This window comes from Anopheles arabiensis, chromosome 3, assembly GCF_016920715.1.
Source record: "Anopheles arabiensis isolate DONGOLA chromosome 3, AaraD3, whole genome shotgun sequence".
Classification (NCBI taxonomy): Eukaryota; Metazoa; Arthropoda; class Insecta; order Diptera; family Culicidae; genus Anopheles; species Anopheles arabiensis.
Window position 1 is genome coordinate 6,361,935 of NC_053518.1, and position 26,742 is coordinate 6,388,676.

The 26,742-nt window shown below is 46.0% G+C and overlaps 1 protein-coding gene across 3 annotated transcripts in view; it reads left to right on the forward strand.

The window, feature by feature from the left end:
- LOC120901782 overlaps positions 1-26,742 on the forward strand; it is a 77,513-nt gene that overhangs the window by 38,514 nt on the left and 12,257 nt on the right. For all 3 annotated transcript variants that reach the window (XM_040310023.1, XM_040310024.1, XM_040310025.1), the window contains exon 5: positions 25,451-26,085. In XM_040310023.1, the coding sequence (XP_040165957.1) occupies positions 25,451-26,085 (635 nt within the window). The remainder of the gene's footprint in view (positions 1-25,450; positions 26,086-26,742) is intronic.

The following is a 26,742-nucleotide window of genomic DNA, read 5'->3' on the forward strand; positions in this document are numbered from 1 at the left end:
CTGCGTAGGAATGGGCTGTATGGCAGAGAACAACCCCGCGACTGCCGACTGCTTTGGTAGGTTGAAGCTCCGTGAAATAGATTTCATGTCGCAAAACCCAGACAAAGGGACAGTGGGTTTGTGGGTTTGCAGCAGGGAGGGTGTGATGTTTTTTTTTTCTTTCCTTTCGGCGAGTGCCTAGGGATGGATGGAATGTGTTTGATAGTGTTTTATGTGTCAATGTTTATAGGACCGAAGCGGAGGACCCCTAGAGCCGGTGCGCGCTACGCGCTAACGGGCCAAAGTTTGTGAGGCGCGCATACTGTGCTAATGGTAATGGGGAATGGTTCGGCTAGATAAGACCGAACGAGGGAAATGGGTGGTGGTTTATCGTGACCGTCTGGGAAGCGGAGTAAATGCCCCGTGAAAGTGAAGCTTATTACGAATTTCTTTTCTCATTTCGTTCACTCATTGCTTTCTGTGTAACGGAGTTCTAGCGAGCAGCTTTAAGCAGAGCATTAACAAAAATATCCATCTTTTGAAGTAGAAAGAAAAACTCGCTTCCAGCCAGTGCTGTTTTATTCACAATGCTATAAAAATCTGTGGTGGGCTGCTCTCTATTGTGTGGGCTTCTTCAAATTGGTCCACCCGCGCTTGGCTGTATAATCCACTTAACGAAGATGGAAATGGATTTGGTTGACGTGCTGCACACTACTTACTTGCACGAAACCGCAAACCTTTATCCCCCTTTCGAGCAAGAAGAAGCCCCCCAAAGAGCGGGCAAATCGAATCAATCGAAAGAAGCGCAATAAAAACGAAAAAAAAACAACGGACGAATGCGGATAGAGTCTGATATACGCGCTCTACAACATCGACCGTTCAGCAACGGATCCGGATTACGATGGGCCCGGCCCGAGCGGCGCAAGTTAGTGCAAGCGTGAACATTAATGCCATAAAAACGGCGCTATCGTTGATTGGCCATTTTGCCGGAACGGCTGCGACGTGAGCGAGCGTGACCGAGGTTCTGATGATGGCAGAGCGGTGGACCGTCGTTGGACCGTTCTCTTTTCCCCTGCAGTGATAGACATATCGTACACGGGGAACACGTTAGAGAGAAGGTGGAGGAGATCGAGGCTGGAAGCGTACGTCGAGTTTTAGCAGCCGATGATGTAATGGTGTGTCCTTGGGACGTTGGTATCGGTGACACAATCCGCACCATGATGAGGCCCTCGTTAAGCCTCGTTGTTGTTCTTGTGCGAAAGTTTTTGGGCAAAATTCCGCTACCACTCGTGATGATGTTTCGCGTCAGATTTCGCGTAAATCGTTTTTATGAGGTCATCCACGGACACGGACCGCTCAACTGTGACCGCTAATTGAGTGCACAAGTTAGCGCAGGTTAGCGCATACCGTTCGGCATCGGCAAGAGCATCCTCCCTCTCTTTAGCTAAGCAAAACATTCCAAACTCTTGATAAGAAATGTTCCACCCCTCGGGGAAACCTCACTAGCAGCACCTACTATCGAGTTCATCCGCCCGTTGAACTCGCAGCATGGCCAATAAAGTGGAAAGCCATTATGATGAAGAGAGCAGCACTTCGGTTGGTTCGATTGCGGGAGGTATGGAGCTTGTTGGTGGTTTATGGCACAATGCAGAGCCCATTCATTATCCAATGCAAACAAAACATTGTCTAATAAGTGGCAAACATTTTGGCGGTGTTGGGGGGAGGGGAACTTTCCCACTCTCTTGCCGTTTTCTGATGAACGTCTGGAAAGTTTTGAACCAACAATAAAACATACGAAAGAAACTGCTTCAAAGGTTTTCTGGTATCGTTCGCACGTTTAGACGCCAAGGCACGAAATGAAACGAGCATCATGCCGGGTATTAGGTGAGAACCTTTTCATGATTGCGGGCTCTTTGAAAAGTGTCCTTGCATTACCCATTATCATGGTTTTGTTTGCCAAAATCACAACCTCTCCTTCTTTAGTGTGGGTTCAATCGATTTTATCGCAAGCGTGTTGTCTTTGCTGACGATCGAAAACGAGTGTAAGAGTAGGGCAACTACGCCGAAACCATGCCACTACTGTTTACCTTTCCCACATGTGTCCCACCGATTTCGGAATGGATGGAACGTGGCAGCAAGCGAGAGCCTTAAGCTAATCACACGCACACGAACGCCGGCTCATCGGGGTCGCAGGCACCACCGGGTGAAGCGGTTTGTACGAGGATCAACGCAAACACAATCATTTTGGCCAACGGTATAATCTCTTCGTCAGTGCCTGTGAGCGCATCCCCGGGGCTGCTACACGATGGTTTGATGGATGAGGCTTAAGCTTATCTTCGTGAACCGGATGGAAAATGGAAAGAGAGAGAGAGAAAAAAAACGAAGCAGTTCTTTTGAAAGCGTATTTGATTAATTGGTCGTTCGGAGTACCGCTGGTGCCGTGACCAGGATACAAGCTTTTTTGGCGCTTTTTGGGCGCTCGGGTGAAGGAAAAAAAACGAAAAAAGAGCGACGACGCCATGTAACAGATAGCTGTTTGTAATGTCCTTGCCCAGCATGGTGACACTTGTAACACGAGCAACGAAAGCATTTTGGGTTACAGTTCAATCGTTCGCAATTAGCACCCTTTTAGAGTGAGAGAGTGTGAGGCAGAGAGTAAGATGTTACTGATCCGTTTTTTCGCTTTATTCTTGATGCATCTGCTGACTGATTGCGATCGAAAAGTAAAGCAAAAAAATGGTGAAATAGAAACGAATGAGAAAGGTTCGACGGGCAAGTGTTAAACGTATCGCACTTCCTCCCCATATCCTTCTCTTCCTTCCTCTTTGTTGGTGTTTACCCTTCGATGTTGCAATCGCTCCCTCCAGGGACGGGGAATTATTGTTGGGTTTGGAATGATTCCATTATCACCCCGATACATCTTCTGCAGCAGCCGTGCGTTGCAGTTCGTGAACCCTCCCTGTAGATGCAGCAACAATGCAACCTAACATCCCCTGTGTGAGATGAATTTATTGACGAGCTAATATCCGTAACATGTGGCTAGATGGCTTTGCGCTGTGTTGTTGTGGTGGTGATGAAGGCGTAAAAGAAATGAATGCACTTTTCCAAAAACAACACCAACCAAACCCATAAGGGGAAGCGGGGGTTGTATTGTGCAAGTATGGTGCTTTAGTTAGAAGCGTCATGTTTCCTTTTTGGACAATTTCGTGGCGCCGTGAACGGAGGAAGAGGACGCTTCGGTGCAAAATCCCGCTGCTCAGGATTAAGGTGGTAATGTTAGACAAATCCTACACGCTCGTATTACCCGATGTGCGAATGAAGATTGCTAAGGATTTGGCAACGAAATCCCAATAATAATATTTTGCATTTGCCTTCCCTCTTCGGTGGTAAGCTGCAATGGGGCGGCACGCGAGAGCTCACTCCCGGGGAACGAAGAAATCATACAAATTTATCGTTTCGAGCTGCTTTCTGCAGCCGCTCATGCACGAAACGAAGCTAGAGTGAATTCCAAAAGCAATCGCTCGGCTGAGTTTTGGGTGGTGAAAAACAAGAACCGTTTCCCAAAAACCTACCGTAAGGCTTCCCACCCAGCCAGAGCCCTGGTCTAATGTGCCTGTGCTGGGTGACGTTTCGTAACGCAAATGTTGAATTTACATTTCGGGTAGATCGGGTCTTTTATGTTCACTTATTTGTGGTGCGATGGTGGTCCATGCCCCGCTCTGCCATTCCGAGGGACGATGGTGACGCTGATGGTCAACGACCAAGGTCATGGTTTCTTTGTTTCTTTGCGCCGGAAGCATGTCAAGTGAGAAATGGCAGTTGGAATGTTTGTTTGCAGGGCTTTTTAGGGCAGCGTGTTGAGGAAAACTGATGCAGCAATGGGCTGTTTTTGGAATTTCCCTTAACGAGCCAAAGTGTGCGTTTGTGAAAAGCCTTCCCATTAAACGCCATTCAAACAGCTTTATTCCTGTTTTGATGCTCAGCAACCGACCCCGGGGGAGACCATGAACCCCTGCAAAGTTTACATGCTCTGTTTTTCTTGCCTCCCAACATTCAGGCGCCCATTTTGGAGGTACAACCTTGTTGTGGAGCATTTGTTTTTTTCATTCCATTTTGCCACAATCTCAAACGCTCGCCCTCGGGTTTGTGGCAATCGCTTACGCAATCATTGAAAATCGATAAGCGACTCGAGGTGCGTGCGGTAATGATGGCAGGGTCGCTTTTCATGGCTGCGTGGCCGATACGAATGGTCTGGCGTGGCATCGATCTTCTTCGGTCGTGCAGGATAAAACAGGCAGAAGGTATATACGCGTTGTTGCTTTGCGTTGCTCGATGGAGCGTTGGAAAGTAAAAATTATACCCCACGGGTTTGCAGCTGAACCTGCCACCGGAGGCCCAGCGTTTGTTTGTGTGTTGGTGCCAGTGTGAAAGATACAAAAACATGTTTTTTTTAACTTTCCATTTGCTTGCCTGAGCATTTATTTCGCAAAGGGCAAAAGTTTACGGAACACGCTGTGAAGGGACCTGGACTGTTTACACAGTAACGCCATTTAACGCACAGATGGACAGCCGGCAGCCGAGTGTTTGCTAGCGCTAATGCAAAATAGGCAGGATAATATTTTTTAATAACAGTTTCTATTTGTTTTTTTTTTTTTGCTGGTTCGACAATTCCCACCATCCGACCGGGCCTGTCTTCATTTTGCGCACTCATTATTCAATCAACGTTTCGGAGATCAGAAATCCGCGTGGGGGTTTCCGCTATTTGCCTAATGAAATTGACCCTTCGGCTAATGCTTTTCTGATGATCTCTCGTCTTGCTTGGAGAGTTGATTTTAAAAATTAAAACATTCACCATCAAGGGTCGATTTGTTTGTTCCGCAAATTATGCTAAACAGAGAGATTTATTGAGACCTTCTGTTCAAGCGAAGGATATGATACAAAAAAGGCGCAGAAAAAGTGGTGGGAAAGTGATGCGCTGTATTGTTTTTTCGCAGCACCACAAGTTTAGCTCAAGCCAAGGTTGAAACTTTCCGTACCGTTGTCTTGAAAAGTGGATTTAAAGCAGGTGCAGCTTGTGCTAAACTTGCTAACAAATGCTGCTGCACTTTGCTGTGGCATTGTTTTGTGGTTTACAATCTCTTTCTTTTGCTGAGCGCGAGACGATCGTATGCATTGTTAATGAACAAATAGACAGCAAAGGATGAAAGTGGAGGGATGAAAAGGAAAACTTTTCCAACCACGATAGTCCGCTGGGGTGCTGCTTTTATGCAAACGAAACATGCATATTGATGGTGAAACAGGAAAATCAGAGATGAGCTAATAATATGCACAACAGGGTTTTGTGAGCATTTTTTTTTTTTGCTAATAGTGTGTTAGCTACGCTTTGGAGTCAAACAATATCCATTTGTCCAATCACCTTCATTCTTCGTGGCTGGCCACCTAACACAGCCGTGTACTTTAATTTGCAGACGGAACAAATCGTCACACATGTGCCTGTGATGCGATCCGATTTGTCGACTCAAATCGGATCCCACACCGTTTTCGCCCCTGGTGTTCGGTTCCCCGGTTCCGCCCGGTTCCTGGTGGACTCGGTGCCTATCTGTGCACCACCCTTCCTGCTGGCATCGCTCGATTGAACTTTGATCGGATCGGGCTTTTCCCCCTTGGAATCGATAAAAGGTCGCCTTTTTTGTTGTTGAATTGTTGGTGAATTTCGTTCCAGTTTCTCTCTGTGGCACTGGCACAGTGTGGCTCGTGTCCCGGTCGCGTGCATGTGTGTGTGTGGGTTTTTAAGAGCCCTAGAGAAGGGTGAGTGTATATGCACGGATTGCATGCCGCAAGGGAGAAGAAGGATATGATATGCACAAAATAATGCGCTTTCATCCCGACCGTGACCTCGCCCCGGGCTTATGAGCAATGTGTTTGTGTGTGCGATCTGTTAGACATAATGTTGCAGACCTGGCAGGCATGAGCAGAACAGTGGGATAAGCTTAAAAAAAGGAAATTTTGTAAAACTTCTATTGATTCTTTTCTAAAAAAAAATAATAATTGTATGATCGTGCAAGTCTACATTTACTTTGGTAATTTTTGAAACAAAACAATAAAAAATAATGGGGACAAAACAAATCAAATGTCAAACCATTATCAAATGTTCCCACAGTTCCACTCGTGTACTAGCCATAACGCTCGTTTGTTGCATTCGCTGTTGCACTTTGGCGACCTGTCAAGACTGCGTGCCACACTGCGCACATCGTGCAATGCCAGTCGGGCGGTGCATTTTGTTTGGAAGGCACGTTTTCCGGCACCACGGAGCAAGCACTCACTTTGTCCGTGTTCTGCAAGTCAGCTGACAAATATTTGGTCGACAAGCGTGTGGCACCGCCACGAGGAGACGGATATAGAGACAGAGAGAGTAGCTTTTCGACCGGATGGTGCATCGGAAGCAGATCGGAATGCGAGACCCTTCCACAGTGCGAAACTGTGCGGTCAATGAGCGTCCAGAGCAACGGAGGACATATAACGATGACGATTGGAATCGGATTCCGGCTCTGAGGGAAGGGACGGCGAACGGTGATTGGAAATCACCGGAGCGGCATCGATGCGATGCAAGATTGATTATGTTTTCCGCTGCCGATGGCCGATGGCGCGGTCGTCCTTGTTCGTTGTCTTCCGTTCACGTGGCCAGGGGACGTCGGAGCATTTTGGGTTTGAAAGGTTCACTTCCTTTTTGCTGCTGCTGCTGCTGCTGTTCGCTCTGTAGTTTGAGTATGAAAGCCACCTATACACACAAAAAGGTTGGGCTGCTCGGGACCCTACCACACACGGGAAACCGTTGGTTGAGCGTGAGCCAGGAATCGCTTGGTTCTCGGGTTCGCCTGTGGAAGGACACACGGCGGTTTAGTGATGCGAATAATTTGCTTCTACTCTCCTATGCTACTCCCTGCTGCCGAGGTTTAGACACTCGGGTATTTCCGACCGCTCGAAAGAATGATTACTGGACGGGTGGCATGATTCTCACATTCAATGATCCTTATCGTGGGGACGAAACTCAGTGTTTGTGTGTGTGTGCCTTCTCTAGCTTACAGCCAATTTGTGCACAGTAGCACGATACAGCGCGGTTCGCGGTAAGGATTTGAGGTAAAGTTTGTTTTTGGTTCGTTGTCATGAAGCCATAACACACACACGTGGTTTCGAGTTGCCAAGTGCTACGATAATTGTCACACGACCTGACAGCTGGAACTCCATCTCTCCATCACAGGTAATTTCCCACTGCTTTCGCCGGGAACTTTGACAACGTCTCCGATGCATTATACAGCGTCTGCCCTCTTTCCCCCCAACATTTTCCCCCTGTTAAAATGAATTGATAAATGATGTATTTTTCCGCCCGAATGCATTCCCGATCCCAAACAATCCCTTCAATGCTAAAAGCTTTCCCCTGAGAAAACAGTAACAGTTCCGATCGTACAGGAATAGGCAAGAAGCTGGCTTGACCCCAAACGAAAGATAATCGATGTGCGCTTGCGTGACAGTTGACTGGCAGCTCGGGCAGATCGAGTCGTCGAAGCCGTCAGCCGGTCGTACAGCACACAGGCTGAGCGATATGATAACAGTTACAGTAGCAGTTCCGCTACGACATCTTCCAACGCGAGGATCGATCGATTATCGGAACTGGGTCGTCCGGGTCACACATCTGGCCTGCTCAGGGGCTGGGCGATCCGATAAAAACGGGACGGCACCGAGCGACTGATGACAATTGAAGCGATAAATTGGTTAATTGAATAAAATTTATCGACCCGATAATGTGTTCTCCCTGTGCTGTTTTTTGCTTGTCCTGGGCACTCACTAAATGGTCGGTTTGGGTGTGAGCTTGGGTTTTTATTACGACATACCAAACAGACAGCATACAGCAGACACAAAACAATATTTGATAAACATAAAGTATGGAAAACACTGAACTGCTGGTGCGTGTTCTAACGACCCTGCATCGTTTGTGTCAGCTGTTGCGTTTTCTGTTACGCGAATGTCTGGCACACACACGCACACTTCACAGTACGTAATTGAGTGACCAGAACGTCACGTTTCTCGGTTCGGTTCAATGTTTTGGAAAATACGCTCAGTGCGAAAGCCAACTTGAGTTGTATGTACGGCTTTCGAAACCGGGTCATTGTCGTACTCGAACTCACTGGGAAAAGTTTGTCAGGATGCAGCGGAAGAACGAACCGTGGATCAAGCGAGCGTGCAGCAGCCGCCTGCTCGTGATGGTAGCGCTTGTAATGGCTAGTGTTGTGCTGGGCAACGCCCAAGCTCATCTAACCGCACCGGCTGCCAGCTGCTACAACGTGTCCACCGTGCCGGACTATCTGTGCCCACCGGATGTGGCTCGGTTGCGGCTCGAGCACGACACGTCCTGCACCCGGTACTACGTCTGCGAGAACGGCAAAGCGACCGAGATGTCCTGCCCCGGGCGACGGTTCTTCAATCCGCGCACGCAAACCTGTAGCCGTAGTGTACGGCCGTGTCAAACGAACGCCCGCACGCTAATACGACACGTCGCCGAGTGTCGGCAGGATGGGCGCACTGGGACCGCTGCCGGGGACGTCTGCGGGCGCCCATTCGTACCGTATCCAGCGGTGGGCCAGCCATCCAGTGTGCTCGTGTGCAACGTGGACGGTTCTGCCTTTCTGGCCCACTGTCCCCGTACGCCGACCGGGCTGCAGACGGTGTTCGTGAACGGGAAGTGTCGGGTGCGGCAGGCAATGCGTGGCCAGCACAAGTGGGCGAAACTGTTGCAGTGCCCAGGACGCTATCCACCGGATGGGCCGGCGGTGTCCATCAATCGTGCCCGTGCTGGTATACGGCCGTTGGATACGGTGAGCGGTGGCGTGAAGGGGGGGAGCGTTTGCTTGAACCATACGATGCTAAATATAGAAGCTCCGGGCCGGGTTTGATTTGGAGGTAGCGATGAAAGGCAGCAAACCACTGGATTGGACGCAGCGGATTCGAGTGGGAAGGTTAGATTTTTGACTTTGATGTGGTCAGGTGAATGTTCGGAAATTGAATATAAAATGATTCTACGAAAAAGTGCAATTCTGGAAATCATATCTCAACAGATTTTTATGTTAGAATTGCATAGCATTAGCGAATGCCTAATTAGGTAAATGATGATGTTAATGACAAATAAAAGAAACTAACCGTTAATTGGACTAATACTCTGCTTAATCGATAATGCAGTTAAGGAAAAGGTAGCAAATTACGAATCTCGAAACACTCTTTGAGAGGAGCCTAACCAATAAAACACAAAACGCTTGATTATCTGTTAAATTCGATCCCACACACCTACAGGAAATACTTTGCTACACGTTCGTATTGACAGCAACGTGTAGTGTTCCAGTTCCAGTACCACACGTGCTACGCCACCGTATCGACATTGGAATGGGCGATGGAATTAATTCTCACCTTCGCGTGAAGTAAACCAAATACGCTAATGCGAATAAATTACACGACGATTGCCGGTTTCATCCGAAACCGAAGCGTGCGGTATGGTGCTTAATGCGTGTGTGTGTTAGTGTAAATGAAAGCCGCAAAGTATGTTTTGTTGTGATTGATGTACTCGCTGGTGATTAAACATTAATCTCTACATCGGCTGACGGCTGCTACAGTAGATGGATGGATTGCTAGATGAATGGATGGATGGATGGATGGATGGGATGAATGGATGCATCCGGCGTGACACGCATCCACGTGTAGTTGATAAGCTGTGATCAATTTATAGGTTAGAGTAACCCATTTGCTAGCAAAACCATAGTGTTATGCTTTATGAACCTTTTGTAAAGATTCAATTTTCAATGAGTTTTTAGTTGACGGGTGATACGATACTCGATTTGAATATCGAAAGATTCATTGAATTCATGTATCAAGTATCATGAAAATTCATGTATCTCTAAAGAGTGCTGGATCTCTAAAGATTCACGAATGTCAAGCGATTCTTGAGTATCTAAAGCGTTAACATTTGCAGAATTCATCACACGTGTGGATGTGATCTTCGGACGGGTGAGTCCGCGCACACGATAAGCAATGGTTTGCAATAATGTAGCACTCCAGTGTATAGTTTTCTATAGTACGCTGGAAACTGATACGCTTACTACGCTCTGCAATAGGCAAATTGTAAGCGATCAAGCACTTCAACCAGTGTGTGGTATGTTAAAACGATTTTTTAATATACGATGACAAAAGCCATGACTAATGCCATGTCACGCAGCGTGCCGAGAACGTTCCCAAATTGCTCATTTTTGTATTGGATTACAAATTGGACCGAGTAGTGGGTCAGCTACACAAAAGTTCAGTCTGGCGTTAGACATTAACGAACCGATGTTTCAAGTGCACACCTTTTCAAGGCGGTCTATCGCAGGTTTTTCTTCAGCAAGCATGTTTTTAGTGTAATTAGTCTTTATTTTTGTATATAATCTATCCATGCCTCGGTTTGATCTATTTTTTGCATCATCTCTAGGAAGAGTTTTATTTGCTGCGCTTCACTGCTGCTGCTAGTACCGTCTTATGGTGCAGCGTTCCAGTTTTTGTGCAACAGCATGACGTGTACCATAACGAAGTGGTCTCCCAGCGAGGAAGGCTCATTTATGCTTGCCCATATCCCGAACGATACTGTACTATTGAAGCTTATCAATCTTAAAACCAACACATTCAACTTGGACACCATCGACTTTGTAAAAACCAGTGGAATCGGAGTCGAGATAGAACGATCTTCCGTCAAAAAGGTGGTAATGCCGGTGTCCAACATCATAACACGCTTGAAGCTGGCGCGAACGTATCTCAGCGACATCGTGTTCGACGAGGGTAATGAGCGGTTAGGCTTTCTTATTATTTCTGACAGCCGGCTTAAAAGTGTCCCGAGCACCGTCGCGCACCTGGCAGCGTTGGAATCGGTCGAAATGTCAAAATCGTCCATAGAAATGGTCAACTTGAATCTGTTCGGCAAGCTGGCGCATCTGCGCCACATTAACCTGTGCGATAATAGGATACTGTCTCTTCATCTGTCCAACGCAGCGGGTGCCGATTTTGCGCAACTGAGTGATCTGTTTCTGAGCGGCAATCTGCTCACCGTGATCAACTTGAGCGGGTTCAACGGTATGCCGTCACTGGAGACGCTAGATCTGCAGAACAATCGGATCCGGCGTGTGCAGGGGACGCTGGAGTCAAATACGTTGAAAACCCTCGACCTGTCTTGGAACCGTATTGATGTACTATACTGTTGCGAATGGAATCTACCCAGTATGGTCCGTTTCACACTGAGCCGTAATGAGCTGTCGAGACTACCGACCTGCCTATCGTTGGCCATGCCCAACGTTACCTATCTCTTACTAGACTCCAACGCACTGACCGATGGTGATTCGTGGTACAGCATTCTCACGCTGGAAGGTTTGCAGCAGCTAGACATTAGCCACAACCGGCTGACGAGGGCAGTATTCGATACCCTTTCTCGATCGTTGTATATTCTCAACCTGCAAAACAATAACATAAAAGTTCTAAGTGTTCCGGTAGCGGGAAAAGGTTTGAAAATTAATGCATCCTTAAATTCGATCGATACGTTCGATATTAAGAGTCTGTCGCCGAACGTTTCGTCCTTGGAAATGTTTTGCAACCCAATCGACTGCTCGTTCGATCGAGAACGTATGCCAATTGGGCAGGAACCGGTGTGCAGCAACGCACAGATAAGGAGTTGTGATACGTCCTAAAAGGTAAAATAATTAGACGGTGGCAATTTGAAACTAAAATAAATCAAACAAAGCCAATAAATTGCGGGAATTTGACCGTTTTGTTAGAGCTGTTTTGAAGCGTCGTGTCATCACTTCAAAGGCATGACAGTAATCAAACTCATCCATCCTTCTTCTATTTGGTGTAACGTCCTACGCGGACATGCCGGCCTATACAGGCTTTCGAGACTTAATTCATTACCACGCAGCCGGATAGTCAATCCTTGCTACGGGGGGACGGTCCATTATAGGCTTGAACCCATGATGGGCATGTTATTGAGTCTTTCGAGTTGACAACTGTACCACGGGACCGCCCCATCCATCCAATTGATAGAACTATCCATTGGCTGGGATGTTATGTGGAATTCTGCTTGCGTTTGCATTTTGTTAGAGAATCATTGGGTTTGGATTTTACGAGGAATGTTGCTTACGGGTGCATTTGATAATCTGTTTTGATTATCTGTCGGGTCAAACAGAGCAAGAAAACATGCTCATTTTGTTTCTTGGAACCACTCGCACGCTCCGCATATCTCCCATGACCATCGCGATGATCACCGACTGAAAATGTCGCGACCAAGTGACTGACCAACTGACCAAGAGTTGGTTGCACACCATGTCACCAAGCATGAGATGGTCGCACCAACTGTTTGAGGCTCGCCTCTGATCATCACAGTAGAGCTCGTGACGCTGACACGATTTTGTTTCAGCCGGAATTTGTCATGACTATGTCAGTGACATTTTGCAAAACTGATTACAGCAAAAAAAAAAATCGAGAGATAGTGACTGACCAAGCGATGGTCGCAAACATGTCATGAGCACAGCGTGCCGAGAACGTTCCCAAATTGCTCATTTTTTATTGGATTCCAAATTGGATCGAGTAGTGGGTTCTGATACGCAAAAGTACAGTCCAGCGTTAGACATTAACGAACCGATGTTTCAAGTGTAACGTAGCTGCGGAGGTTTTGCTGCAGCCAGCATGTTTTCAGTGTAATTAGTCTTTTTTGCGTATAATCCATCCATGCCTCAGTTTGATCTATTTTTTGCACTCTTTAGGAAGAGTTTTATTTGCAGCGCTTCACTGCTGTTGCTAGTACCGTCTTATGGTGCAGCGTTCCAGTTTTTGTGCAACAGCATAGCGTGTACCATAACGAAGTGGTCTCCCAGCGAGGAAGGCTCATTTGTGCTTGCCCATATCCCGAACGATACTGTACTATTGAAGCTGGTCAATCTTAAAACCAGTACATTCAACATGGACACCATTAACTGGGAAAGAGCCAATGGAATCGAAGTCCAGATAGAACGATCTTCCGTCAAAAAGGTGGTAATGCCGGTGTCCAACATCATAACACGTCTGAAGCTGGTGCGAACGTATCTCAGCGACATCGTGTTCGATGAGGGAAATGAGCGGTTATTCTTTCTCACCATTTCTGACAGCCGGCTTAAAAGTGTCCCGAGCACCATCGCGCACCTGGCAGCGTTGGAAATGGTCAAAATATCGAAATCGTCCATCGAAACGGTCAACATGAATCTGTTCGGCAAGCTAACGCGTCTGTACCATATTAACCTGTGCAATAATAGGATGCTGTTTCTGCTTCTGTCCGACGCAGCGGGTGCCGATTTTGCGCAACTGAGATACCTGTTTCTAAGTGGCAATCTGTTCACCACGATCAACCTGAGTGTGTTCAACGGTATGCCGCTACTGCAGGTGCTCGATCTGCATAACAATCGGATCCGGCGTGTGCAGGGGACACTAGTGTCAAGTACGCTCAAAACGTTCGATCTATCTAGGAACCGTATTATTATACTGCACTGTTGCGAATGGAATCTTCCCAATTTGACTCGTTTCACAGTGAGCCGTAATGAGCTGTCGAGATTACCGACCTGCCTATCGTTGGCCATGCCCAACGTTACCTATCTCTTACTAGACTCCAACGCACTGACCGATGGTGATTCGTGGTACAGCATTCTCACGCTGGAAGGTTTGCAGCAGCTAGACATTAGCCGCAACCGGCTGACTAGGGCGGTATTCGACACCCTCTCGCAATCGTTGTATATTCTCAACCTGCAAAACAATAACATAACAGTGCTAAGTGTTCCTGTAGCGGGCAAAGGTTTGAAGATCTTGGCATCCTTCAATTTGATCGATACGTTCGATATTAAGAGTCTGTCGCCGAACGTTTCGTCGTTGGAAATGTTTTGCAACCCAATCGACTGCTCGTTTGATCGAGAACGTATGCCAATTGGGCAGGAACCGGTGTGCAGCAACGCACAGATAAGGAGTTGTGATACGTCCTAAAAGGTAAAATAATTAGACGGTGGCAATTTGAAACTAAAATAAATCAAACAAAGCCAATAAATTGCGGGAATTTGACCGTTTTGTTAGAGCTGTTTTGGAGCGTCGTGTCATCACTTCAAAGGCATGACAGTAATCAAACTCATCCATCCAATTGATGGAACTATCAATTGGCTGGGATTTTATGTGGAATTCTGCTTGCGTTTGCATTTTGTTACAGAATCGTTGGGTTTGGATTTTACGAGGAATGTTGCTTACGTGTGCATTTTTTTGGTAATTTTAATTTACTAGAAATATCTGTCCGCTATGACTAAGTTTACAGTCACCTGACGCATGAGGCGCATCAAAGCAATTTAGCAATAAACGGAGGAATTCAAAGGAAATTTAAAATTAAACGCTTTAATGGATACACCGAAACCCATTAATGTAACTAATGCCACTTAATTGGGGTGAAGTGTTTTGCTCTTTTGTGGGATCTCGCCCTCCAAAAGCAATGTTTTCCTTTCTTTTTGTGTGACTATTGAAATGAAGTTGGCAGGCATAACGTTGCTGATAAGGTCTGTAGAGTGGCTCGTTCATTTGTAGTTCAGTTTAACGTTGAACTCAGAAATAAATGTATTTCAGTGTGTTCGTCCTTTTCATTCGGCCAACGATACCACTGCGCTTCCATTGTGACGGAGACTTTATTTGTAAAATATGGCACTGGAGGCCACTGGACGAGGGAGCGTTCGTCTTGGATCACATCCCAATCACACACGGGGCGATCGAGCTGTACAACTTTTGGACTACGGAACTATCGAGCAATTTGTTTTCCGATTTCGAGACGCAGCGTCGCAACATACAACAGATGCAAACCGCACTCACCGTGATCAGGTCCCCGTTGCGCAGTTTTGTGCTGGAGGACAATGCTACCTTCTACACGATAGGTTTGGAGAAAACCCAGCTTGATGTAATATCTTTTGGGACGCGGTGCAATGTAGAGACTTTAAAGATAAATTACTGCAAACTGAAACAGTTGCCAGAATCAATCAGTAACCTGAAGGCGTTGAAAATTTTTACACTAAGCCATTCGTTTATTCAGGTGGTTGATTTAAATTTACTAGCTGAATTGCCCCGTTTAACTTTGCTAGATTTGAGCAAAAACCGGCTACACACTCTGTACGACTCGAGTGCCGGGACAGCGACACTCTCGTACCCGTTGTTGGCCGATCTGTACCTAAGGGAAAACAAGCTGAAACATATCAACCTGGACGTGTTCCGGCCGATGGAGTCGCTCACTCGAATCGATCTATCCCACAATCAGATTAGTGTGGTATCGGGATCGTTAGTGTCGGCCAGCTTAAACTTGCTCGATTTATCCAACAATCGGATAGTGGAGATGGACTGCTGTGGATGGACTGTTCCAATGTTGTACGGTATGGACGCTAACGATAATCAGTTGCGCGCATTGCCAAAATGTCTGGAGCAAGCTTTCCTGAATGTGGTTCGTTTGGCGTTTGATAGCAATCAACTTCAGCCGGATGTAATGCTCCAGTTCGGTCGACTTACGAGTCTGAAGTTCCTAACACTGACGGAAAACAAGCTGACCCACGTCACCCTGAACATGAGTACCATCCCCAAACAGCTGAGGCATTTGAATCTAAGCCATAACAAACTAAAACATCTCGACGTGCCGTATGTACCAAGCAAGGATTTCCACATCGACGTTAGCTCGAACTGTATTAGCAGTGTAGATTGGGACAGAGTATCGGCGAATCTAACGAAAATAGGAATGGGAGAAAATCCGTTGGACTGTAGCTTTCACAGTATTTCTACTAGAGCGGACATTCGATCGAAGCTGGTGTGTAAAAGGCACAGAATTGAGCATTGTGATTTATAATGTACCGAAAGTTCATTTTAATAATGATGATCGGTACATTTAAAGCAATAAAGTTGAAAACAATTGATCACGAAAGGTATAAAACGCCGTTATTTGCACTGCGTAACAGTGCACAGAGTCGTCTGCAAAAAGGTCACTTGATAGGGTGCTAATTTTGGCTGTAGTTAATGTTAATGCGTTTGGATTCGTATTAAATGATGATGACATGAGGATCTTTCGTTAGACTTCTGTGTACCGGCTGAGTTAACCGATCGTGGTGTATGCGAACAGCGATACGAACAAGTAGTTATAGTTGTGTAAACGTTTGAGCTGTTTTATCATGCGTACAGGGTTGTGCATGTGAGTGTTTTTAAATACTAATTGACGTGTCATTAAATGACGAAGTATAGAACCTTCTTTATTTCCTTTGTTTAGTATTCTGTGTTCACTGGTAGCATGCGGAACGGTTGTGGCCGTCATGCTTGAGTGCAACCACGTCTGCACCATATCGAATTGGACTCCCGACGTAGAGGGTTTATCCGTATTAAATAATATTCCAAACAACATCCAGCACATCCACTTTCGCTACTTGAACATTACTACACTCCATTCCGATTTGCTTGATCGAGTGAAGCTGTCAAACGACGAAACATTTCAAGCAACCATCCAGCACTCCCCGATACAGCAGGCCTATCTGTCGTCACGCACCAACATAACAAGTCTGTTGCTGCTGGACACGAATCTTAGTGACATAGAAATTGAACCACACAGTCCTAAGCTCGAGATTCTAACCATTATGAAGAGTCGGCTCCGTCGTGTGCCGGACAGCATTAAACAGCTGGCCGTCGTGAGAGTTATTGATGTCATAGGATCTCTTGTGGATTCTGTTGACTTAAGCCTGTTTTGTAAGATGCCGCGCCTACAGATTCTCAGCTTAATGCAAAACAAAATCACCTTCCTCAATTACTCCCGTACGTCCGGTGTGGAATTTCCGAGTCTACGAGAGATTTTTCTGGTGAATAATCTGCTCACCACGGTTAGCATAACCGATTTCAACGGCATGAAGCTACTGAGGACATTAGATCTTTCGAACAATCGCCTCCACAGTCTGGAGGGTCAGCTACACTTATCAAGCTTAACAGAGCTGAAGCTATCTCACAATCACTTCACCGAGTTAAGCTGTTGCGGCTGGAACTTAAGCAGCCTGACGAATCTGGATATAAACAATAACACCTTGCAGCGACTACCGACTTGCATGGAAGACGCGCTGCCGATCGTGAGTTACTTAAGCCTGGTCTCGAACGTACTCTCCAACGACCACAATATCTGGGACAGGCTAGCGAGCTTGAGCCAGCTAACTCTGCTCGATCTCAGCTACAACCGTCTAACCAGTATGGTATGGAACAACGTAACCCTCTCAACGCGCTACATAAACTTACGCAACAATCCGATGAAATGTCTTAATATACCGATGGCCATAGATGGGTTCAATGTTGACATGGGATGCACCACGATGGAGCAGCTCGAGGTCAGTAGCAGGTCATTCAATGATACCCTCAGCGGGATTTACTGTATTCCGATACGCTGTAGCTGGCATGGTGAGCTAGCATACAATAGGAACCAGTTGAAATGTGACAAAATTATGGAAGAATGCAAAATGTGCGTTTAAGACAGGTTGCTGGGTGTGATGAATGAATCAATGATTCGCACTAGAAAACATTGCGCACAATAGAATTTCGCCGAAATAAAACGATTTTGTGATGTTAGGCAGAATTCTGCAGGCTGGTCAAATATTTTAAAATTGTCATCATTGGTTTCGTAACTTTCCGTCGATTGAAGTTCATTCCAAAGTTAAAGCTGAAGTTCCTAACACTGACGGGTAGCAGGCTGAAACACGTCCCCCTGAACATGGGCGCTAACAAACTAAAATACTTGAACTGTATGTGCCAAACGACATTAGCCCGAACTGTATTAGCAATGTAGTTTGGGGCGAAATGCGTGCAAATCTAACGAAATTAAGAATGAGAAAAGTGCTGTAAATTGCACTCGCAAATTGCATTTCGCAACAGTGCACAGAGTCGTGTGCAAAAAGATCATTGAACGTGGAGCTAATACAGGCGGTGGTTAATGTTAATGCGTTTAGATTCATGTTAAATGAGGATGACATGAGGATCTTTCGTTAGACTATTGTGTACCAGTTGAGTTAGCTGTTTGACCAACGTTTCTGCTATTTTTACCATGCATACAGTGTTGTGCGTGTGCGTATCTTTGAGTATTAATCGACGACCCCAGGCGCAGTGTGATTAAATGACGAAGTATAAAACCTTCTTTATTCCCTTTGTTTAGTATTCTGTGTTCACTGGTAGCATGTGGAATGGTTGTGGCCGTCATGCTTGAGTGCGAACACATCTCCTGCACCATATCGAATTGGGCTCCCGGCGTAGAAGGTTTATCCGTATTAAGTAATATTCCAAACAACGTCAAGTACATACGCTTACGCTACTTGAACATTACTACACTCTATTCCGATCTGCTTGATCGAGTGAAGCTGTCAAACGACGAAACATTTCAAGCAACCATCCAGCACTCCCCGATACAGCATGCCTATCTGTCGTCACGCACCAACATATCAAACATGTTGTTGATGGACACGAATCTTAGTGACATAGAAATTGAACCACACAATCTAAAGCTCAAGATTCTCAGCATTATGCAGAGCCGGCTCCGGCGTGTGCCGGACAGCATTAAACGGCTGGTCGTTCTGCAGGCTTTCGATATCGTACAATCTCTTGTGGATTATGTTGACTTAAGCCTGTTTTGTAAGTTGCAGCATTTGCAGGTTCTCAACTTAATGCAGAACAAAATCTCCTTCCTCAATTACTCCCGTTCGTCCGGTGTGGAATTTCCGAGCCTACGGGTAATCTATCTTGCGCACAATCTACTCACTACAATCGGCATGAACGATTTTAACGGCATGAAGCTACTCAATATACTAGATCTTTCGAACAATAGCCTCTACAGTCTGGAGGGTCAGCTGCGCTTATCAAGCTTAACAGAGCTTAAGCTATCTCACAATCGCTTCACCGAGTTAAGCTGGTGCGGTTGGAACTTAAGTAGCCTGACGATTCTGAATATAAACAATAACACCTTGCAGCGACTACCGACTTGCATGGAAGACGCGCTGCCGATCGTGAGTTACTTAAACCTGGTCTCGAACGTACTCTCCAACGACGACAATGTCTGGGACAGGCTGGCGAACTTTAATCAGCTAATAGTGCTCGATCTCAGCAACAACCGTCTAACCAGTATGGTATGGAACAACGTAACCCTCTCAACGCGCTACATAAACCTACGCAACAATCCGATAAAATATCTGAATATAACGACTCCCAAGGATATGTTCAAGGTAGACACGGGTTGCTCGAAGATCGAGCAGCTGGAGGTCAGCCGCATGTCGTTCAATGATACCTACACAGGGATGTACTGTATTCCGGCACGCTGTAGCTGGAATAGTGAGCTGGCGCAGTTGGAATGTGGCAAGATTGTGGAGGAATGTCAAACGTGCGCTTAAGCAGGGTTACGGGGAATCCCCTTTACGATCACTGATGTGGAGATGTGGAGCTATTTCATTAAAAAAAAACTTATGCAACTATCTAAACTAAAATATTCCGAGAAATGTGTACAATGAATCGCCTATTCACAGTTCAAAACTTTGTGCACAATCGAATTGTACCGCAATAATTCGTTTTTAATGGCGTTACGAAGAATTTTGCTAACACATTCAGATTCAAATAGTCATCGTGTTTTTCCACCGATTGAAGCTCATTCCAAAGTTAAAGTTGAATGGGTTTGGATTTGATTTCGTTCCAGTGGAATATTTGTACAAATGTGGAGAATTTGGTAAGACCCTCAAGCCCAAAACGTGTGTGTGCTGTTAAACATTATTTCACAAATGTTTTGGTTTTGTGTGTGTGTGTGTGTGTGTGTGTGTGTGTGTGTGTGTGTGTGTGTGTGTGTGTGTGTGTGTGTGTGTGTGTGTGTGTGTGTGTGTTTTTAGGGTACTGCTGGTGTTACTTTTAGACATCGCCCCCGGTGCACTAGCAGCAGCTCGATCGAGATGTGTCGAATTCGGTTGTTACGTATGGAACCTAAACCCAATCGAAGAGAGTTACTTTAAAGTATCTCGCTTTCCAGACCAGACGGGGAGGATGTGTTTTATCAACTTAACCATTTCTTCGCTCGACATATCGCTGCTCGACCAGATGGCACTGCTCGAAAGCTCCCTGATCATCAAAAATTCCTCTTTGCGCAGTGTACAGGTTTCCCAAACGTCCCACTCGATCCCTTTAAAGCTGCTGGTTTTAGAGCAAACTAATCTTACCGACATAACGTTCGAAGCAAACGACACGCAACTAGAAACGCTTAGGATTAGCAACAGCTTGCTGCAAGATATCCCCAGCACGGTGGTCCATTTAGACGCTGTGAAGCAGATCGCGGTAAAGCACGCCCCTATACAAACGGTCGACCTGAGCCTCTTCGGTGGGCTGCAGCGCTTAGAAAGCATTGACCTAAGCTGCAACGTAATTGAACGCCTCCGATACACCTCGCTGTCGGATGAAGATTTTCCGTCCGTAAAAGCGTTCTATATATCCGAAAACCAGCTCACTGTGGTCAACTTAAACTACTTCAGCCGCATGAAGCAGCTGGAATCGCTATCACTATGCAACAACAGGATCCACCGTGTAGATGGTTGGTTGGTTTTGAGCTACTTAAAATATCTCGACCTATCGCAAAACGCCATCTCCGCGTTCAGTTTCTGCAGTTGGAATGCTAGCAGTGTGATCACGCTGGCGATGGACAACAATACGCTCGAACATTTGCCGTCCTGTTTGGAACAGGCGATGTCCGGGGTGAAATATCTCACCCTGTCGCACAATGCACTACTGGTGGACGGTAGCATTTGGAGCAGGTTGGCCACCATACCGACACTGGAAATGCTAAACCTTGACGCGAACAGACTGACGAGTGCGATTGTCAACAGTACGTTCCCGTCGCTTATTCAGCTCAGCTTGCAGCGCAACCGCATACAGCAGTTGCGGATTCCATACGCAAGCCACGGTCTTAGCGTTTCCATCGGGTGCAATTTGATTGAACAGTTTGAGGCTGAAGATGTATCGCCCAACGTGACCCATCTGGATATGGGATGCAACCCGCTGGATGTAAAGTATGATTGTAACAGGTACGGATGGTACCAACCAACAACACCCGTTAAACGAGAATGTATCAAACGTATAGATGACATAACGGACAAATGTGAAGGATGTTTTATCTAGAAAAGAGCTGGTTGGGCCGTTTGATTGCAAATAAAAGCAGAAACATGGTTGAATATATTCCATTTAACAATGCAGAGCTCCGGGGGTACCGTTAAAGATCCTTTTCTTTCACATTCAGCACAGATCGGTCGTGTTACGAACTACTGGATTGCCTTTCAGCTTAACGCACACTGCCTCCAGCTCCAAAGCGTCACGGTTACGGATAACTTCTATGCGATTGTGACTAAAATTAAGTAAGACCAATCGTGATTGCGTGAAAGGAGCCAAATCTAGCTGCGTCAGGGCATTGTCGGCAATCTGGAAGGTCATCAGATTTCGCAACTCTCCCAAACAGTCGAACAGATGCTCGATCCTATTGTTGACCACATTTAGTCCCTTCAGCGACCCGATTTGCCATCGGCATAAGTCGATCGATTTGATGCGATTGTTTGACAGATCGAGCTCGGTCAGGTTGGGCAAATGGAGCGATCCGTACAGTTCTTGAATCACGTTGGATGAAAGCTGCAGTACAGTTAACGCTTGCATGCTGCTCAACAGTGCACAGTCGATCGTGGACAAGCGATTGAAGGAAAGATCGAGCAGGGACAGATTCCGGCAGCAGGTCGCGTTCGATGAGAGCTGTAGCCGTTCGATGCGATTGTAGCTTAGCTCGATTACGTTCAGCTTCTCCATGTTTCGCAACACATCGAAGCTAAACACCGGTATGTGCATCTGCCATAGGCGAACCGTTTCCAGCGCTGTTAAGTTGTAAAGCGACGGAAGCAGCGAGGAAATCTCACTGTTAGTGACGGATAGATAGTATAGCTGTGTGTTGTGGAACACTTCCAGTCTATGGATTGACGTTTGGATTAACGAAAGGCAATGTAGCGTACAGTTGGGCGGTAGAAACAGTAGGTCCGTTCGACATCTTTCCAGGATAAGGTAGCTTACGATCGGCTGAAACGATGATATCGCTTCCGGCGGCACCCGTGAGTCTATCAGCTTAATCATGCCAGCATCTCCGAACGAATAGGTCGCCAGATCGTGCAGCTGCTGGCTGGTGGTGAGTTGCTCAATCGTGCAGGTATAATCGTAATCACAGGCGATCTTGATCGAACCACTGCTTTTGATGACGGTGCGAAGCAGCAGCAGAGCAAGTAGCAGTTTCATCGCTCCTCTGTACAGCGAAATTTTGTAAGGCCTAACTTTACTGTGCACTTCGTATTGTGTTAGATAACCGTACCTGTAGTTTAGGTGTTTCTATAGAACTATAGAACCAGCTGATGGGAGCGACATTTGATGCCTAAACACAACTGTTACCATACCGCTAAATACAGTTTAAAAATCAATCAGAGGCGCAATTGCAAAACGGTCTGCCTTGTTGGCGGATGCGATTTAATGTAGCTCTGACTCAGAAAGGTCACTGTTTGAAATGGGAACTTGAATGGGCTTTTTCTCGGAACGGTGACATACTTTTTGTAAAATGCATTACAATTGTGCATGGTAACAAAGCAATGCGAGGAAAAGAATCGCTGATTGTTTTATTTATGCAAAGCAAGTGCAAACAAACACAAGCTTTGATCAAAACTCATAGCTATGCTCATAGCTGTTTGTTTGCAGTTCTTTCCCCCACGAACCCAGTCATCTAAGCACAATACAGAATCAACAGATCGCTATTATCATTTTTTAATGGGAATGTTATGGCTTCATTAATTAAAAGAATGGAATAAACTCAATCCTCTTCGCATACCGTTTTCCGGGGACGATCAAAGCAATGCCTGAAGGTCGCTTATGTATTGAAGTGTTTATGTGATGATTGAAATAATAAACGGACGTGTTGTAAGTCTTCTCCGTAATCTGCTTAAGGTTGTAACGTGAAGAACACAAAGTCTACCGCCGATGGGGGATAAAAATCTTTAGATTACTCTAAGAAAAATCCTCTTCTCACAGTAAAGTATATAAGGGCAAGAGAAGTGCCATTTTCTGTACCCAGAGGTACCTACAAATGCACACAAACAAACACACACACACATACACATTCATACACGTATACACTAGACTGGGTTAGGAGTGATACTAAAATCAGATTAGATTCGAGTCAGATAGTATATAACACTTTCCAATCTTCTCGAGTGACACTTATCGTTCGGTTTTATGGAAGGAGCGTCTGGCCACACGATACTTCTACCACCAACCAGCATTAGCTCCAGTTTGCTCCAACGGAAAGAAAACCCCCAGCCAGGACCGATCCTGAAGCTACCTCTCCGTGTTGATGTGTGTTTGTGTGTGTGAGAGAGAGAGAGTTTAATTTAATGTACTTGAAAGTATGCTTTATGAACGGCAATTGAATCGCCTTTAAGGGATTGAGAGTGTTTTTTAGAGAGTTTTTGTTGATAATAATGCACCATTAGAGGGCGAAGTTAGCGGGTTTCCTTTTGGTACATTATTTTTTCCCAACATAGACGAGAAATTAACGAAGCAGTAAACAATGGATAGGAAACTTCATCTGAAAAGAACTCCAATTTCATGCTAGTAGTTTCATTGAAACATGCCACGAAGATAACTGATATGTATCTAACCTTACTAAAAGATATATCAAAGCTTTATTATGGATGTAATGATATCGTAAAAATAATTACCAATTCTCACCCAAGTGGGTCGGACGTCTTTCAGTAGCGTAATAACAAAAGCTACCCAGACATTGTTAGCCCACCATTTCTTCTTATCTTCCGACCCCTCCGTCAAACTTCAAGTGGGGAAATATCCTAATAGACGACCACCAGGACCGGGAGGGGCTTGCAGAACAACAAAGACACAATAACAGCAAATACCGCACGAGCTCCTTTTGTCAGTTGAAGAAGCGAAGACCTTTCGAGATTTTCTTCATCATCTCAACAGCAGCGTGCCCTGATGGATGGTTGCTTTCAGCACACCATCTCTAGGGCAGTATGGCTAACAGATTCAAGGGCAAAAATCAATACACTTCTGTGGAAAGCATCCTCTTGTCGACAGGACGACGCTTGCTTTCGGTGCTAAACCAAGGCGTACAAAGCATCAACACACCAACTCTATTGTCTTGGTTACAGTTGCTGCAGTGTTAGGGCTCGGGTATGGATACTATGAGTGCATACGACGACTTGACCTTGACTCTCTTCCCAAGACGATTGGATAGATGCTGTTGGAGTACCGTATGGAACAACGGAGATGTTTCTGTATTTTGAATTTCAATTAAATCAATTGACAAAAACACACCGTTTTGCACTTATTGCAAACTTGCACAAAACTGTCATCGTGCATCTTGCGCCGTGTCTATCCCCTGACAGTTCATTAATATTTTATAGGCCTACTATGATTTACAATTCTAAAGGAACTGAACATACCCAGCACGGCTACTTTCTGCTTCCACATGTGCCTACCTTGTTGCTTACTTCAAAAAGTCATCGCAAATGAACGGCCCATTGTCCAGAGGTATTAGGAGTGGTGGAATGTATACCACCACCACAAACCCAAACCACATAATCATCACCACCATCATCCTCATCGCCATCATGGTCGTTTTGGTACGGATGCACTGTTGCAATGGTAGCTAGAAATGAAGCCTTGAAGGTCGGAAATGTAGCTAACATTACAACTACTGGTCTATTGTTTCTATTCCTTGCTCCAACACATCCCTTCCTGCTCGGTATGTCTTTTGTGGTTTTTACAATCCCAATCCGAATGAAGGACGTGGCGCGGGAGGAACATGATGACGTTTAACGAATCCTGGTGAGATGCTGGGTATGTAAATCGGATGCTGATATCCGGCCAGCATACGTATGTGGGTAGCTGCTGTGTGTTTCATTACATCTACTGCAGGAATAATTCATACAGATGGAGTGACCTTTTGTGTATGGACTCGTCATAAGAAGAAGGGTTGAAAACTAAATCAACACGTATATTTGTCTTGCTCAGTGCCCTTTACTTAATGCTTACTAAGCTGCAAAATGCAATATTTCCACCCGAACTGTGAGTGGGTGTGTTCACAGCACAGTACAATGGAATAGTTTCACCAATTTCCTCTCATTCTTTAACGAAACCCGGTCGGCCTTGGATCCATTCCGACAGTACCAGAACCGCTCCATTACAGCACCTGCCTCCCTTGCACCGTAAATTGTGTTCACAAATTTGTCAAGTATTTAATTACACTGCACACACACAGTTCGCTCACCGTTTGCTATCCCCTCGTCTCGTTTCGTTTCAGACTTTCGCATCAGCAAGTACTGCGGTGAGCATCTGATCGTCGGCAACGAGGTCCACTGGGAGCCGCTGGACGGCGACACGGACGAGGACTCTGGAGGCGACGGAGGCACCATTGCCGAAACGTCGTACCACCCGGAGACGGCCTTCGGAAGTTCGGAACCACCAGCGGCCGGGGATGGTGGTGGTGGTATCGCTAATGGAGCCGCTAATGATGCGCCCGGCCCAGGCTCAGCAGAGCCGTCCCCCGAACGGAACGAGGGCGGGGAAGATTTGCGAGACGACGATGAATCTTTGGCGGTGCTCAGTGAGGGACGCGCTGGGTCCCCGTACCGTCGATTGGTCAGAGCCGGTGCCGCGGTAGGAGAACCGCGTGCCGAAGCGCTCCAGGCGGCCACGATACATTCGTTTCACAATTTGAAAATCCTTAAACCCGTCGACGACGAGGAGGCTGAGGAGGAGCAGCAAGGTGGTGTGTACGAGCAGCGGCAGCAACAGCATCAAAAGCACCAGGACCAGCAGCAGCAGCAGCAGCAGCATCGGTACAACGACACTGAAATGGATCGCAATCAGCAGGAGACCGATGGGGCGACGGCAACCCGCAACCGGAACCGCCAGCGGCAGAAAGTTTTCTCCCAGGTAAGACTTCCTTCCCCCCTTCCGTTCGACCACGCAACGTAAAGTTGATCGTGTGCCCGAGACGAAAGGGGGTAATAATTGTAGAGAGAAAGAGCGACTGGAAGGCAGCTAAAAGGACAGCTCGTTTGGTCGGTTGAATTATAGATGCAATGCAATCTGAAGAGAGGATGACTGGGGTTTAGATTGTGGTTTCTCGTTTAGTGCATTGCATTGATGGGGGGGAACGAAACAGCAAAACTGAAACGCAAGAGTGGCCCGTACGACCACAAAGCGCCTACAAGTATGCAAAACTTCTAACAAAGTCTCGTTTTGAAGGTTGCGCTTTTGGAAATTGCTTTAAAAGAGCCAATTGGTCCTACATTTCCAATTATTATTCTGAGTTACTTGGAATTACGTAGTAGAGGTACGATGCATTTCATCTTGTGGTTTTGCACGTGTTTAAACAATCAATTTGCAACAATTGTGTACACATTGCGAAAATGGATGTATGAATTCCAAGACATTCGTGTTCATTTGCCAATTCTTTCGCCGAACTCTTCTCACTATTCCATTGTGCACTGTGTAGCGATCACCCTAGATCCCCTAGAAGATCTTCAGCAATACGCCGACACTGTATCACTGTGGTGGAACAGTCTGTTGACACAGGTTGTTCCACAT